General features: G+C 46.0%; 1 protein-coding gene across 2 annotated transcripts in view; it reads left to right on the forward strand.

Annotated features, from left to right (window-relative positions):
- The window catches only part of FBXW4 (F-box and WD repeat domain containing 4), a 63,044-nt gene that overhangs the window by 13,743 nt on the left and 32,002 nt on the right, over positions 1-17,299 (forward strand). For both annotated transcript variants that reach the window (XM_069796824.1, XM_069796823.1), the window contains exons 3-5: positions 309-494; positions 1,666-1,798; positions 4,373-4,467. In XM_069796824.1, coding sequence (XP_069652925.1) covers positions 309-494; positions 1,666-1,798; positions 4,373-4,467 — 414 coding nt within the window. The remainder of the gene's footprint in view (positions 1-308; positions 495-1,665; positions 1,799-4,372; positions 4,468-17,299) is intronic.

Here is a 17,299-nt window from a genome sequence, read left to right on the forward strand (position 1 = left end):
TAGACTCTTGGCCATCTTCTCTTTCAGAGATTCCATTCTTCCTTTTCCTCAGCTCTTGGTTAGAAAAATGCCAGCAATGTGATCTGCTTTGTTGCTGGAGAAGCTTCACTTCTTAGCTGTGCTACTATATTAAGGCCTGCTTTTGCATGTGACCAGCAGCTCCAACTTCACAGTTTTCTTGAGTGGGCATTTGCTTTTGTTGATATGTTTATATATGCATATTTTTTTTTTCTTCTTGTGTGTGAGGTTTTTCGTTTTGTTTTCTTCTCCCCACTCTTGCACCCACCCAACCTGCTGTCTGTTTGCAGTTTGATGCCCTGGATGGAGCTAGATGGTGAGTATCTCTATCTGTCTCAAGCGGAGAACATCCAGGCCTACCAGCTCTGTCCAGATGGTACGGGTTTGCAGCGTCACCCTCAAGCTATCTTCTCCGGCCACCAGGAGGACGTATGTCGCTTTGTTCTTGTCAACTCCCACATCGTCAGTGGAGGGGGGTAAGTTGGGTGAATGAAGGAGCCCGAGGAGTGTGGCAGTGAAGTTGGAAAGGTTTTGTGTAACTCCAGCCCAGAGCAAAGGGGTCAATCTTGCTACACAGTGTCCTCATGCTTGGCTGTGTTCAACTGCTGCTGCTTCCTCTCTTATGATTTGGTTCTGTCCTGAAAAAGCTTTTACTACAGCAGTGGAGGAGCTGAGTCTTATGCTGTTGACCTTACAAAGTGTCCTTTTCTCTTTTGAACTTGTGTAGACGTCCACAGGATTAGTGAATCAGGGCTGACTGATCAGGTAATCCTGACTGATGTGTGATTTTTCATTTCTTTCCCTGTTATGGTCAGGTTAGCTAGACTGTGTTCTAATATTCAGAACTGCTGGTTAACTGGGACCGCAGTAGTGCATAAAGCTTTCTAGAGACAATTATATGTTTATTAGACCTACTGATATAATTGTGGAGAAGGGGAAAACTGCCAAGCATTCCAGCACACACATACTTCTCCAATTAATTTTGCATTTGACTGACCTTTTTCAATTACAGCAAATAACAGAACTGTTATTTATAAAGTTTTAGCTATTAATATACACAGCACTTAAGCACAGAATTGGGAGATGCAAGCATGGCTGGCTGCTCTGGATATCTTGAGACTCTCCCCTGTGAACTGTAGCCCAAAACTCAGGTGAAAATGAAGGCGTGCATTTAAAATTCCAGTAACTGCATTGGCTGAAAAAAGTCTAAATGTCTTTGTAGTTAATTCAAAGCACAATACCCTGCACGGCTGCTCTGAAATGAATGAAAAGCTGAGGCTTGGGCATGGGTGAGAATGACCTCTCACTTGTTCCCTTACTCCAGCCATTCAGCATCCAGCCAGGATTCTGGCAAGCTCAAAGCAGTAGGAGGAGGAATGGCTGCTCTGCTAGTTTCTGCAGCTTAACACAAAGTGGAGGGTGGAAAGATAGCCAGGAAAATTTTCATGTGTGGCAGATCAGGCTTTGACTGACCAGATGTGGGATTGCAAGAGAACAGGTGATGTGTGAGGAGTGGAGGCATGAATTTCAGCTTCCATGAGAGATCAGTCCTGGTCTTTTTGTGGCACTCCTAAGCACTAATGGAAGGTGCATGTCCAAGGGAGATGCAGCTGATACAGACTCCCTGCCTGGGGATTTGTTTTTCAGAGATGGAAATATTGTCCTTCACAAGATCCATGGCTCCTACAGTGTCAAGTTCTCTGCGCATGAACAGGAGGTGAACTGCGTGGACTTCCAAGGTGGCCTCATTGTCAGCGGCTCCCGGGACAGAACAGCGAAGGTGAGCAGTGATGTTCCAGCAGGTGCTGCTGCAGAGGTGACCTGGGAGGTCTTGTGCCATAAATGTTTAAGTGTCAGCAGCACTGTTGTGAGCCCTGTCTTGTGTGTCTGCAGGAGGAGTGCTGGGTATCTTGGAGTAGGCTCATGTCTCTGAAAAGATGCTTACTGTGCCAAATTTTCAAGACAGAGATTTGGCAGTACTTTACAACATCAACTACTGGTTTAAACTAAGAAGTACAGAAGGCAGCAGCTGATGTTTTGCTGCTTTCACTGTACATGTGTTTAACACTGTAGCAGTGATCCATGCCAGTTAGTCTGAAATTTGCCGTATGTATCTCAAGCGTATCCTTGCTTTGTGATGCAGTGCTGCTTCACATACTCTCTGTTGTATATTCAGTCTCTTTAAGGGATAGCATGATGTCTTTTCCAAATCTGTGGGGTTGTGGTTTATTTATTTGTGGTTTGTGTTTTTGGGGTTTTTGTTTGTTTGTTTGGTTGGTTTTTGTGTGTGTGTTTTGTTGTAGTTTTTTTGTTGTTTTTTTCTTGTAATTTTGTATGGTTCTTGGTTTGGAAACCAGGAGTGAAGTTAGACTATGAATACTGTTAGCTCCCATTTTTCTCTTCCAGTTGGCATCACTGAATCCTGTCATGTAATTTTTGGCTATTTCTTTTTGAGGGAGGACCTGGTTGATTTCTGTCCTTCTGGATCTGGCTGGCAGTGCTTTGTTCCTACATGGACCTGGAGAGTTGTTCTCCTGAGCTGTAACCAGCTCTGTTTTAGTAGTTTAGAAAACTCCACACAGGTGTTTAACCTTGTCCTGCTAGCATGATGCAGTACCTCCTAGCATCTTCATAACCACTTGTTTCATTGTTGGAAGTGGTTGCTATATGTTGAAAGCTTTGGCTGTTACTCAGGGTGGGCTGATGGATACTCTTGGTCTCTGGTACGTATAGTAGAGCATTAATGGGCGTAAGAGGAAAAACTGCTCTTCCTGTTTTGCAAGAGGGGAAGCTGGGGCAAAGGAAGACTTAAATGTCTCTTTCAAAGTTTTATAGGAAGTGTGTGGTAATGGGTAACTATCTGACAGGCTGCTGAGCAGCATGACCGTGTCTATTCTCATTGGTCCCTCTGTATGGGTGTACTCCTGGGTAAAATCACTCCCAAGTAGAGCAGTGCTCAGATGCAAAGGGCACTGTTGGCGATGCTTGTTGTCTCCTGGAAATGAGGCCTTAATGCTGCTTTGTCTCACACTTAAGCAGGGCTGCTTCTCTCTGTTCTGTGGAGCCTCTTTGCTAGAACACCTTCTTGCTGCTTCCCTGGCAGCCAGAGGACAGACCTCCCCGACCTTGAGAACAAATTCCTAAAGGCCAGAGGGGAATTTAAGGCTGTTTTTCTTGGAGCTAGTGTGAGATCTTGCCCACCCAGTGGTCCCCACAGCATAGGCTCTAGGGATGTTCATCTCTTATTTTTTATCATCTCTTTTGCAGTCTGCCTTGTTTGTGTGAATGAGACTCTTGGAGGGTGGAAGGGAATCCCTACCAGCCTTTTAAAGGGGCTCTAAGTGTCTAAGCTATTGGGGGCTCTGCTGAGCGTTGATTAGGACTAAGCCCTGAAGAGCTGCTAATGTACATTCCTGTGTGATAGGTACCAGATAGCGTGCTCTGAGCAATATTTTTAACCTGTAGGAGATAGGGATGCCTTAAAAGAGTTAAGCTTTTCTGCTTCTTTTGCTGACACTAGGTGCTAAATTCCCCGCTGACAAGAATAGCCTGCAATCCTGGGCATTATCAACAAACAAACAAATAGGGCACTCCCAGCTTTGAAGTCTTGAAGTGAAACATTGCAGTTGGTTACAGGGAACTGGGGGGCTCGAGTCCTGTGGGCCAAGAATGAAGGCAAGGTGGAGAAAATGAGGGCCACAAACAGAGACCCCAGCAAGAATCTGGGGGGCTTTATTAGGACCCAGAAACAAAGGGGTGTGTGTGGTGAACTGGTGCAAGAGGATGTGCATGTATGTGCTGATGGGGGAGGGAAGAGATTCTCTCACATTGTCAGTGAGCAAGGGGGGCCTATTTGAAAATAGCCTGGGGTACATTTAAGAAAATTCGTTGAAAGGGAGTGGGTCTATAAAAAAAACTATTTTACAGGATAGCGAATGATTAATTTTATAGATAATATGAATGGAAATTTTTCAGGTATGGTACAAAATCTTCCCATGCTGTTCAAGAGAACGGCAGAGATTTGAACAAATCCCCCTTCTTGTTTATTTAACTACAGAAGATGAGAAGTGTCTGTGTTGAGTGCTGCCCTAGAGAGCATCTGGGGGTGTTCCCTCTGTTACCAGTGGGATGGAAGGTCATACTCATAAGCTGAATCTCTGTGTAACTTAAAGTGCTTGTTTCTGCCAGTGATTGAAGGCTCTGCTCCTCAAAAATAAGTAATGGAAATTCAGGGAGAGGATCTCAGGGAAGGTGAGCATGGCAGTTTTGGCAGCTTTTCCAGCACATTAGCAGCGTGCGTCCTACCTTCTGCACCTTCTGGGTGATGTGGCATAACGTGCATCTCTCTCTTTAGGTTTGGTCCCTGTCCACGGGCAGAGTTGGGCAGTGTCTACATACAGTGCAGACAGAGGATCGAGTGTGGTCCATTGCTATCAGCCCATTATTAAGGTAACTGAGATCTCTTTATTCCCAATTTCCAACAGAGAAGTAAAGGAGTTGGATAGGCTGTGTGTCCACAAATCTCTCTGAGGCACCAGTGTGACATTTCAGGGACTTAATTTGGGTGGAGGCTGATCAGGTGCTTGTGCCTGCAGCAGGAACTCAGGGAAGAGCATGTAGTCTTCGTTCCCCATAACAGTGGAGTGATTAGCTCATAAAGAGGCTGTGAAAATGGCCTTGTGTTCCTGTTACTGTCTCAGGTGGGACCTGTTCATTCTTACTTGTAGAGCAAACTCTCTGACTTGCTAATTAGAGGCAATGAGCTGCATTCTCTTGAGGCTTTCTGTACTGAAAAGATGCCAACTTGTATTCTCGTTCTCTGGCAGAAGATACCCCAAGCAAAAAGGTCCCTGCTTGGGAGCTGTGTGCAGTGGTTAGAGCTCGGTTTCCTTTGAACATGCTGAACTGGGAAAGATGGAAGTGGAGTTCAGAGATGAGGTTTTCCAGCCTCTGTTGCCTGTAGCCCTGTGCTTCTAGTGCAGGCTTAATGTTACAACTACAACTTCAGCATGGGAGGCAAGGGCAGTACCTACACCAGCATCTTCCAGGGTGTTTTTCAAAGTGCTCCTGTTCTTGAGGAGGTGAAAAATCTGAGAAACTTAAACTCTCGCTGTTAAAATCTTACACTGACCAGCAACAATCTGTCTCTTTGGTTTACTGTTAAGCTGGTCTTCCGCATGTAAGAGAAATTCTTCCTCAGCCTTCCTCAAGGAAGGGGGGAAGAAGAGCTGTTGTTGCTGCCCATGTGATATCTGCAAGTAGTGAATTTTAGGCTTGTGCAAAACCAAAATACTTCCCACAACTGCTGTCCTCATTCGATTTCTAAGCTTGTTTTGCAAGCAGCAGAAACTTAGTGGTACAGAGCTAATGGCATTGTCAGGGAAATGACCCTCGAGGCCTGCTATGATTTTGCCATTCCCTCGTCACATTGCTCCAAGTGTTTGAGACAGATAGTATTTTTGAAGAAGTGCCATGTGCATTAATGCTGCTGGAAGAAGTTAAGACAGAAGCCCTTTGCTGCCTTCTGTGTAGCAAGGGCTCCTTTTCTAGCAGACAGGCTCCGGCTCTAGCACTATGACTGGTGAGAGCCCAGTGGCATGCTGCTTCCTACTCCTAAGTGATGACCTACTGAGGTGGCCTCTTGTCAGGACAGTGTTCCTCTCCCTGGTGTGCATGCTTGTGCACACTCTCTGTCATAATATTTACCCACAGTCTCCCCACCCCCCCTTTCTTCCCTGCAGGGTGATAAATGGGAGGTGGTAGAACAGCTACCCCATGAACAAGTGGGTTTAAATTGTGCACTCTCTCTTTTTTTTTTTTTTATGAGACTGTGGACTGTACCAGCCTCCCCCGCTAGCCTACCCTACCTCCCCCTCCTTACCCCTCCATATTTTGGGGAGGGGGGGGTGGAGAATTAGAGCCAATTAGCCACGTCATTAATTCTTCAATTTGACGGCTGATATAGCAGGGCCTGAAACACGCTGCTGACCTCGTATAATGGGAACCCTGCTCCTTAACATATTGACGATGGGAGAAGTTAATTAAAATTCCACAGAGAGAAGGTGTCGGCTAACCTATAAACCTGTCCCTTCTCAGAACAAATCACAGCCATCCTAGAAGAGAGAGAGGATCAGAGCAGGAGGGCATGTGATGGGGGAGGGCCAGGGCAAGGGGCAGGGGAGATGAATTTTTCACTAATAGGTTTTATTGCTTGCTGTCTAATGAGAGTGAGTATCAAGAAGATAATATCTGATTTCTAGCAAGGTCTGCTTTGGGGAGCTCTGTGTTTTCTGTTTTATTTTGCAAGAGCCCATATTTCACCCGTAGGCATTCCCTATGCACTTGGGTGTGAAGCCTTTCCTCCCTTGCAGTCCCCATCCTTCTTGCCAGAGTTTGGGTGCGTTTGTTCCTCAGTGAGGCTGAACATGGCCTATAACCTCCACTTCCTTCTAAACATTTGACATGCCCTTCCAATTCTCCGTTCTCACTTGTGCTGGTGTAAACTGAGAACTCCTCCATAAGAACAGATAGTTCTGCTGGTGTAGAACTACTGTAGAATCAGATTCCAACCACCTATGTATTTTGGGCCATTGTGCTGAGAACCCACCAGCTCTCTCTACTATGTGTCCATAGAGCTCAGGAGCAGCTCAAAGCAGTTGTGCGTGGTAGGCTAGGAGCAGGGAGGGCTCCTCTAGCTCTAGCCATTGGAGAGTGCTTTGGAGAGGCTGCAGTTTCCTGACCTGGAGGTTTGCCAGGACTAAGACTCTCTAGAGTAGTCAGGGTTGTATTCTTACTGAACCTCAGCTGTTAATGGGCAGGATTGAAACTTCTCTTCTTGCTTTTCAGTGATAACTCCCTCTGTGTGAAGCTTCCTTAGAAAGTATCCCATGCACTCCTGACCCACAGCTGGGTTTTCTGCTGGGTCTGCTGTAGGTCCTGCTCTGCTGGACTGCTGGTCTAGTGGACAGTGCCTGTAAACTTCAGAGACCTGTGCAGCTTCTCTGGCTTCAAGCATCTTTCCTGGGTATTCTGCTTTGATTTGTCCGCTGTTTGCCTGTGTCACTACAGAGATCGTCCTGCAGATGTGTTGAACAAGGGAGGAGGCTTCCTTGCTCTTCATGTAGTGATGCTGGGCTGGATGCTTGGAGGATCTGCAAACAGAATGATGCCCGTGAGGGAGATTAAGTAGGGTAAAAGGCAGGAAAAGGGGACCAAGAGTACTGGATCTTCTCTTCTTAATGTGTAGGGGAGAACTGTGCTTAGTCCTTTGTATAACCTTTTCAGCCATGAAAGTGCCTTCACATTCATGTGTGTTATTGGAGCTTCATTGCGTTGGGGATCCCTGACAGTGCCCTGCAGGGTAGTGGGGATGGGGAGGGAATTGTGTTCCTTCTGGGTTTTCAGCAGGTCTTATGCATATATGCACTGGTCAGTGGGCTTGGGACAGCAGGTCCCACGTTGTCTGTCGCATCAGGGACTAGAGAAGAGTCTGAGAGTATCCTTAAAATAGGGTGCCTCAGCTTGCTCCAGCAACTGTTTTAATTGGTCTCCAGAGCTGTTGTTCTCCATGGATTAGTAAAATGCTGTACTTACACAGAGGCTGTGTACCCTAAACCATGTTTCTTAGCTGCTTGTAATCCCCTTCCCCCTGAGTTCATTTGCCTTTTGAACTCTGCATCATGCAGATGTTAAACTTTCATTTACTGGTGCTTACTGCAGTGACTTATGTGTGCTCAGGGACCAGGGCAAGCCTGAGTGCAGTGGACCAATTCAAATGTGCAAAGTGAGGCAAACCCAGGGGTTTCTAGTGGAATAGTGGCACCACCTTCATGCTTTGTGATTCCCTAAGGTGGCAGTAGCCAGGGAAGAGAAGTGACCACTGTACACTATTTAATTTGAGGGATAGGTTTATGGAGAAAATGAGGTCCAATTGCCTGGCATTTATGGCTGCAGAAACATAAGGCTTATGATATATGTTGTACTACTGAAATGTTCCTTTATTTAGGGGAAAATTTGTTGCAGCTTTTTTCCCCCTAATGATAGAGAAGCTTGTAAACTGGAGGGGAAAGAAAAAAGTGGACCTTGCTGTTAAATTCATTATTAATCTTGGATTCAGAAGTTCTTCAGTGTTGGATTAAAAAAGTATTCAAATCTAAGATGGCTTCTCCTGCTGGGTCTGGCCACTGGCATTTGCTATTTAAAAATCAAGAAAAGAGATGATGGAGGCACAAACATGCTTTTCAACATGCAACTATAGATAGAGAGCTAGGAAACTTTCAGTGCAATTTGGGGAAATGTCAGGCAACTGTAATATGCCTTATCGCGGCAGAGACTTGCTTTGAGTGTGTAAGCCTGAAAGATGGTCTCTCCTTTTCCAACTGTGTCATTGGTCTACTGCAGTACATGACCTCTCCTTGCAAATGTTGCCTTGATGAAGTGCAGGTTTACTCTGGAGGGGAGGAAAGTTTGTACCGAAGACTAGCTATCTGCATCGGAAGTTTAATTTAAAGGAAAATGAATAGTTCTGTGAGCAGCTGAATTTAAAAAGCCAGGCTTGCTCTCTCTCTTCTATTTTATGCAGTGTTGTAGTTGAGACTTCACTCCTCTCTTTTAACATGCTAATTTGCATATCTGTTAACCTAATTGCCTCTCCCATGGAATATTATGGGGAAGTAATATCTGGGGAGACCTCTGCCCCTGTGGACAACCTCAGACAAATTGTAAAACATACCCAAAACTTGCTGGGGAAGGAAGGAAGAGAAGGGTTACTGACAGGCACCTTGACTGAATGGGCCTCTCTCCATTGGGAACAATCAAAATGATTAATTTTGAAGGCTTCTTTTTAATGGTTATCTGGAAACTTTTTGTGAAAGTGAAACAATCTGATCTTGCAGATTGCATTAGAGCAAAACAACCCACTTGAGTCAGAGCAACTTTGCAGCGGTTTTAACTGTACAATTGGAGCCTAACGTGCAGCAGTTAAAATGTTTGATAATGTTCCCCTCACCCTCATTTTTTGCTCCACTTTTATCAGTAGATACCCCCTACTGCATATCAAGATGAGCTGTTGGCTGTAGTAGTGCTCTGTTTTGGCCTAGCTTTGTGCAGTTACCCAATCTGAGTCTGCTAGGACTTGGGACAAGTAACTGGGTTTTATTCTGGTTTCTGCATTGCCAGCAAAACAGCAAGCAGCAATATGTCCTTGGGGATCTCTGCAGAGCCTGGTTGGTTTGAATAATTGAGAAGGTACTCTGACCTGCAGCTGTTTCTTAAGCAGGGGCAGGAAGAACCTGCTCAACTGTGAGATCCCAGGGTGGACTAGTAGAGTTAGTGGTGGCGTTAACTACCATCTCTTACTGACCTCAGAGAGTGATCTGGATGCAGGTTTCTAGATATATGCAATAGTCATAACTGACTTGGTGCTCTTTCACCCCAAAGCTGAAGAGCAGGAAATGAGTATCAGTTTCTCCCCTCTGGAGCTAAAATGACACCTGTGTCTTATCCATGTGCCCTGAGTGTTGCCTTGATGTTGGGAGGAAGACAACTTTGTTTTACCTTCTTTAATTGTGCGATGACGACTGTATTTGGTATTTTTCACATGGCTGAACACATGAACATACATGTCCCTTTTCCCTCTCCTCTAGAAACAAACACATATGCAAACACTTTTATAGGTTGAGAAACTGCAACTTACCTTTCTTCAGTTTCTTTCTTTTGCCCTCTGAAGCTCACACAACTGATGGCTTGCTCCCTTTTTGTCACTTTTGGCCAATACTCTAATGTATATATTTTCTGTGACTGTGTGAATTGGCTCACTAGTGTTGCAGGCAGGTGAGCAGGTTTTAGGAGGCAGTAGCTAACTGAGTTAGAACCCAGACATCTGTTTCTAATCCTGTGAAGCTGTGTTGCATATTGAAATTTTTTTTTTTCCTTCCCCTGCAGTTTTTTCTCATCTTTCCCCTTGCTTGAGGGAAAAGTCTGTCTCGGAAAGCTTGCGGGAAGCATCTTTCTTGTGCTGCTTGGTTTGCACAGGAGAATCCATGTCTGTTTAATCGATGTGACAGAAGAAATTTAGTTGAGGAGGCTGGCAGCCTTATGGCTTGAGGTTTCTATTTCCAGTTTGCGATCGTTTTCTCTTTGCTTTTTAAGTACGCAGGGGGAGAAGGTAACTTCACCAGACCTTGGCTGCTGTTTACCTTTGCTTGGCTGTGCAGTGTGCCTTTGTTTTTCCACCTTTGATCAGTGTCCTGCCAACAGATAATTTAGCAATTGCATCCCAGGGTGGAAGTGTGGAGTTAATGTTAAAATTAGGGTTTTTTGCCTTTCCTAACTTCTCTGGCTGATGGAGCAGAGAAGGGGAGAGGGGAGGTGAAGGGGACCATAAATTCTAGACCTGATGATTCTGCTCCTTGTAGAGAAACTAAAGCCTCTGATGTCTCTTCAGCACTTTCATTAACATTTAAATTAAGGGTTTGTTTTTCAGGCAGCTTCGGTCGCAGCCCTTTCATAGCCTGACACATGGAGGCTGTTCTCTTTCTCTCTCTTTTTCTAGCTTGCAAATCAGTGTACAATAGTAATCACTGCTGTATTTTTTTTTTCTGATCTCTCAGGAGGGCAGCGACCTAACAAGCTGTACCAGAGGTTCAAAGAGAATCAGAAATGGAGTGCAAAGGTAGATGGGCAGGAGGATGCCAGTGTTCACTCCTACAATTAGAGCAGTGTCTGTTCCCTCCCCTGCCTTTCAAAGGGCCGCTCTTGGGGGCGGGGAGGGACAGAGAGGGATGGAACTTTCTTGCACGGTGAGAGCCACAGGTGCAGATGCCTCTAACCAGGCTCAGCTTCCACTGTTACTCCTCCCACATGAGGCTGGAGGTGTCACTTGGAGGATGCAGGCTCATTCACTGAGGTGGGAAGTGGAGCTGTAGTGTCCTAAGATAGCAGCCTAGCCCCTTTAAAGGAGTGTTGATTCACTCTGAGGACAGCAGGGGGCTGGTCCTCAGTCTGCCATTGGCATTTGAAAGGAGGGCGATAGTGGAGGATATTGCCCTTAAGTAAGAAACTCACCTCTGTCTTCTGTGCTGCAGTGCTGAAGTCATGTCTGCTCTGAGCACTGCACCTTATTGTAACAGTAGAGGAGATAGCTGGTTTGAAGTGTCCATCTGGATCTTGGCTTATAACAGCCTAAACCAGGCAATGCCTTGCTGTAGCTAAGTAATTTCTGGTGTAGGAGCTAGTTGGTTTAACATCAAGAAGAAAAAACTGTCTTCCGCCTTCTTCAACAATTATGTAAGAGCCAAGGAACAAGGGGATAATTTTAGGAATGGCAATGACTTGCAGTAGAGAAGCAGTATAGTAGAATTTATGTAAACACATGAATCTTTGTCCCAAAGCTCTTTTGGAATCTTCCACTTCTCATCTCCCACTCAGTTGGTCACCACTGGTAGGCTGTTATCTTCCCCAGGCTCTCTGACAGGAGTTGGGGGACTCTGAGTAGCACTGAACTGGTGTCTTTCGCAATCTAAAAGTGGATAAAAGGCAGAGGAAGATGACCCCACACATGAGCAAAGTGTTTAGCGTAATGAAACCTGCAACTTGGTTGCTGTGACTGTCACACTGTTTGTGTCTTTACCACCACCCCAAATTTGCTTGCCTTTCACCAAGAGCTTGAACCAAATGGGCTTTGAAGGATGCCAACAGGATGAGAGCAGCAAGCTGGCAGTGGGATCAGGAAGGGTATTCCCTGCCTGGTGGTAGATATGGTGCATGAAGAGGAGTGCCAGAAGTCTCTGTTTCTTCAGGATTGGTCTGAGGTGTGCGGGTGGTGGCCATGATTTATACCATGTGGCTCTTCTGGAGGACCTAATTCAAAATCATGCCCTTGCTGAAGCTTCCTATGTATGCTGAAAAGTGATTCTGTTCTGGGGTTTGGAGGTTTTTTTGCCCTTTTGTGTGAACTACCACAGACTGTAGTCTGTCACTTCTTGTGTCGCTGTTGTCAGGTTGAAGTATCATATCTAACTGTTCTGTTACTGAGTGTGTGGTGATGATCAGACAGTGAGTGATCCAGAACAACTTTTCAGGGGCAGGTGATCTTGTCCATGTTCCAAGTGCTCTGGAACTGTGTGGTGGGATGTACTTCTCTGATCCCATCTGACCCATGCTCTAACTGTTTTGTACCACCCATCTGACTGCTCTGTCACTGCAGGTGGGTCCTAACTTCTCTCTGGGAGATTTCTGCATAGTCCTGAGAACTACCACCATCAACGTCATCATAGTATCTTCATCCTGTATAATGCAAGGGGAATTCAGAATGTCTGCTCTGCACTGCTGGCATCAATCCACTCTTCCAGGTGCTTCAGCTTTTGGAGGTTCATAGGTTCTTGCCCACTGAGTTTTTCTTCTTCAGGGCCCAACGATGGATGGTGCTGAGCATGTTTCATGAAGCCTACAGCCTGCGCAAACCAAAGTTATCAGGAATGGGAAAGAGGATGCTTAGTACTTGTCACACAGGGTCCTTGATTGTGACTTCTGAGCCACCTCCAGTGTTGCTCAGTCTATAACTTTTCAATGAGGAAAGCTTTTAGTTTAAGCTCTCCTGAGGTTGGATGCAAGCATGGAGCCCAGCTCGGCTGCCCCAGTGGTACTTGGGGCAAGTGTGCTGTGGCACTAACTGGGGTAACTCCTACTAAATTCTCCTTGGAAGCTCCACTGTATTTATGGGTGGGGAGGGTGGGGGGATGCCTGCCCTCCCACCTTCCCCCATGTTGTCTCAAAAGGCCCTGGTGCATCTTTGATTAGGTGTAGGTCAAAAGAATTTCCACATCGTGACCTTAATAACTGGGGTTGATTGGCAGGCGGTCTGGGGAGAGGGAGCAGCCTGTCCCTTTCATCTCCCTTGGTGCCTTGCTGGGACAATGGGCCAGCATATTTTCCTTGTTGTTCCTCATTTGAAAAGGGTCTGGTATCTCTACTAGGTACCTGTGACATGGGGGTCTTGATTGGGGTCTCATAAAGGGCCCTGTCAGTGTGTCCAAAGGCCAGGAATACAAAGGCGATCAGTGGGTGGGGGTCTCAGCTGACCACTGAAGAAGGGAGGGGAGGGTCCTGGAAGCAGTGGAGGGAGAAGCAACCCCTGATGGGAGACCTTAAAGGGGGGAGGGGGGGAGGAGGCGGCCCATTTTTGTCCCGAACTCATCAAGCACATCTGCAGAATTGTCCCAGCCGCTGCCTCCCAGTTTCAAAAGAAAATGATCGTTTGATAAACCGTCCTGATTCACCACTTTCTCACAAGGGAGGGAGACCCACCTTTGACCTCTATGATTTCACATTGGGCCCAGCTCCCCCCCCATCCAATTGCTGGAGAAACTTTGAAATGCATCCCTTGCGCTCCCTTTCCTTCTCCCTCTTTCCCTTTACTCTGTCTCCCCCCCCCCTCTTTTTTTCTCCTCCTCCTCTTCCCACCACCCCCACCTTCCCTGCTCTCCCGCTTTGTAAAAAAGCAGGCGTACTGCTTTGGAGTTTAGGCAAGTAATTAGTAAAATCTTTTCTGCAGTACAATAAAACCACAGCGCTTGGCCTGGATATTCCCACAATTTACATACTTGCGGGCATTCGAGAAAACAGGTGGCATTCCCAGTGCATCGCTGCCTATGAAAATAATTTGGAAGGCAGGGAGGGGAGGGTGCTGGGACCCACTCGCTCCTGTGAGCTATAGGAATGTGTATGAATATATTAAAATGTTTTCACACAATGCTTGTATTTTCCAACGGGAAGAGGCATCTTCTGGATGAAAGGCGGCTGGCCCAGACACAGGCCTCTTCCAAACGTTCTTTCCCACTCGGGGATTGTTCGCATAGACCAGATAGAGAGGGGGCCTGAAGGGGGAGGAAAGGGCAAGGGTGCTATCTGTGAAGAGTAAATCTTTGTGTGCTTCCTACCCGCTCCCTGTTTGTGGTCCCAGAAAGTCGAGTTATGAGGGAGTTGTGTCTGTGGAGGGGGGCAGGAGGGGGGGATCATCAGGACTTTCTGCAAAAGCTTTTGGAGGCATTGCAAACATAGAGAGGAAATAGCTTGTAATGGAGCATATAGCTCTCTGACTGACGGGATTCAGGGGCTGCAGCAGGAAATGACTGAGAAGGAGCTGGCTATCTTGGGCAATATTAGCAAAGTGCCTATTTATAACAGAAAACACTCTTGTAGTACTTTTCCAGCTTCATCTTATTGTCCAAGAATAGGCTGCTCAATGCTTGGCCTGGGTGATGTATCCAGCTGTTCCTCTCCTTTTTCCAAAAGGGTGGTTGTTCCAGGCTGCGCCACAGGTGCAACCCAGCAGTTCCCACTCTATTTCAGTCAGGGACCACTTAGCTGCATTGCCTCCAAAGAGGGTCTTCGGGTGCTTTCAACTTGTAGGGTGTTGATAACAGATGTGTGGTGAAACTTGCATCTAGAGAATGTAGATCAGGGATTTCCTTTCTAATGGACAAGAATTGAAGGAGAGAATTGAAGTGAAGGGAGGGAGAGGCTGAACACAAGTAATGAATGTCTTGGATTAGGAGCAGGGTGTGCATGTACGGAAGACCCAGGGTTCAGCTCCAGGGTTACTGTTTTGTTTGAGAATACTGGGGCAGGCTGCAAAGGGGCCTTGTCAGAGGAAACAGAGGTAGGTTGGTGGCTGGATTTTTATTTCTAAATAATATTCTTTTGGTGAAAATGCCCTTTGAAATTTTTATAGGAAGTGGTGTGGCACCAGCATGGTGATCTGGATGCCTGTCTCATATGTGCTACAGATACAGCCTTTGTAGAAAGCTCTTCTGGGCAGGCATCCTGTCCAGATGGGTTCTGCCCTGAGGATTTACAAGCTTGCCTGCAGGCAGCCAGAACCACAGCAGCACAAATTTAGGGATGCCATAAAGAGCTATTCCAAAGGCCATGCTACCCAGCTCAAGCCTCTGTTCTCCTGAAGGAACTTATCAAAACACAGGCTCCCCAAACAAGGCATAACCCATTCAGAGAGGAGGAGGAAGAGCTTTACTGAGACTTTCTCCTTAGCTAAGCCAACTTTCCTTGTCCTTTCTGACCAGACTCTCTTTGTGACAGGTGGGAGAGGGTGCATTCCCCAACCCTGCAAGGAGCTAAACAATTCAGTATCTCAAAACCTTTTGCGAAAGGGTATTCTTGCATGGCAGCTGTTCCTAAAATGGATCTGCGTAAGTAGCAAAGCTCTGTAATGCTGTTTCTCCCAGCTGGCCTGCACTGGTCATACTGGTGTTGGTCATGCTGCAAAGGTCTCTAACCTTTTGTTGGAAACAACCAACAACCCAACTGGCAAGAGGGCTTACTTTTTATTTTTAATTATTGTCTTCTGAATTCCCTGCTCCTCCCCTTCATCTTTCTGCATTTCTTAAAGAGGCAGTGGAGGGAAAAAAGCTTTGGTTTTTGTTTGGGAAGGGGGTTAGGAAGGGAGACGTGGCCCCTGCAACCTCTCATAGGGGTGTCTTGTCAGGGCGCGGCATGAAGGGCACAAACAGATCATAACCTTTAAATGAAAATGCGATGGAGGGGAGAGATGAAAGCAGTGAAACAAATTAGATACATCTAGAGGGGGTGGTCAACTGGAGAAAATTAGCATTTCTTCCTAATTGGAGTGCAGGGCATTCCATTACAGGGTTTCATTACAAGGAGGGAAGCACTGGGCCTCTTTGGGGTATTCCCCCTTGTCCTCAGTTCTTCTAAACGTAAAAAATATATTTGGAAGAGAACTGAGAAAGGACTGAATTTACCAGAGTGAAGGTTTCGGACTGCTGCAGGAAGAGGCATGATAGTGAAGCACCAGTTCTCTGTTTATTAAGAGAAGAAAGTGATGATTGTGTGCACATGAAGTCAGGTGCTAGCCTTAGTTTTCCTGAAGGAAGCTAAAAAGTTTACAGAAGGCTACAGGTGATGGTACCTTTCTGATGCTAGTATGTGCTGAATCAAATTTGTAGCCTGTATCCAAAATGCACTAGTTTGTTTGAAGCATAGGGATGTATGTTTTATGACTTAAGATCAGCGGAGTCAATTCAAGCCTGCTTTACACTGCATATCAAGTCCATGCTGTGAAAAGCACTTGTTCAAGGCATGTCTGTCTGATGCTGTCTCTAACTAGAGCTGTTGTATCCGACAGGAATTTAGATATATCCCCGGGAAGGCAATGGCCGACTTCCAGTGTGGAACATCTTGTGGCTGCACTGGGGCTTGTGCATAGCGTTGTGGTCCAAATAGCTTGTGCCAACTTGAGAAACAGGCATGCATGGATGTTCTTTATATGTGCATCTTTATGTATAAATGGATGCTAAGAATAACTTAGAGGGAATTCAAGGGACAAGGTTTTGCATTGCATCTTTGGATTAGGAGTAGGGGGAGGCTTGTGTGCTAATAGGGTTTAAAATACAGCATGCCGGAGTGCTTCTTGCCTGTGGCTAAGCTTCAGCTTCCTTGGGCAGCTGGCATCCTGCATCTCTGTTGCGAGTGGAATCGGACACTGGAAACGTGCAGAGAATTGTGTGGCTATGACTCTCTCCTTGGCTCTGTTGCCTCTGGTTTCTTTTCAGAGAAGTGTGAGACTGCTCCAGACTGGAAGGCACACTGGAAAGTCTGTTCTCTCTGTGTAGTGTTGCCTGTAGTGTGTTCTGTGGTTTTATCTGGGATTTGTCAGGTCTTCTCTACCTTCCTTCCCACCTGCATGAAGCACAACCGCTGCAACCACTTTCTTGCTCTAAAGAGGTGTTGTGGGTTCATGATGCTCCGTTCACCATCTCTGCCCATGCCTGCATGTGGGATGTGCTCTTGCTGCTTTGTAGGCATCCTGACACTTTGCAGATGCAGGACTAATTTGGGGCCAGGTATTAAAGCAACTTGTAATGTGCATTGCCCTGTCTAATTAGTAAATCCTTGTTCTCTCTCCTCTGAGATTGAGATACATATTCCTCTAAGTCTAGCCGTCCATCAAAGAGTACTTGAAATGAGGCCCTGCTATGGTTGGTAGACAAGGGCAGCTAATGAAGAGAGCGAGCCCATTTCCTTTGAGAAGAGAGACTTGTACAAAGGTGATTGATAGTCCCAGAGATTTATTAGTGTGGGAGCTGGATAGAGGTTTGCAAACTGGAACCCAACAGCTTGTTTTTTTCAGGGGAAAGAGAAGTCTGATGGTCATCTGTGTGTGTACCTCTTCCCCTCCCTCCAAAAAAAAAGAAAAAAAAATAAAAGGAGACTAAATAAAGAAGTGAACTGATCAGAGGAAGCA

Source organism: Haliaeetus albicilla, chromosome 11 (genome assembly GCF_947461875.1).
Source record: "Haliaeetus albicilla chromosome 11, bHalAlb1.1, whole genome shotgun sequence".
Lineage (NCBI taxonomy): Eukaryota > Metazoa > Chordata > Aves > Accipitriformes > Accipitridae > Haliaeetus > Haliaeetus albicilla.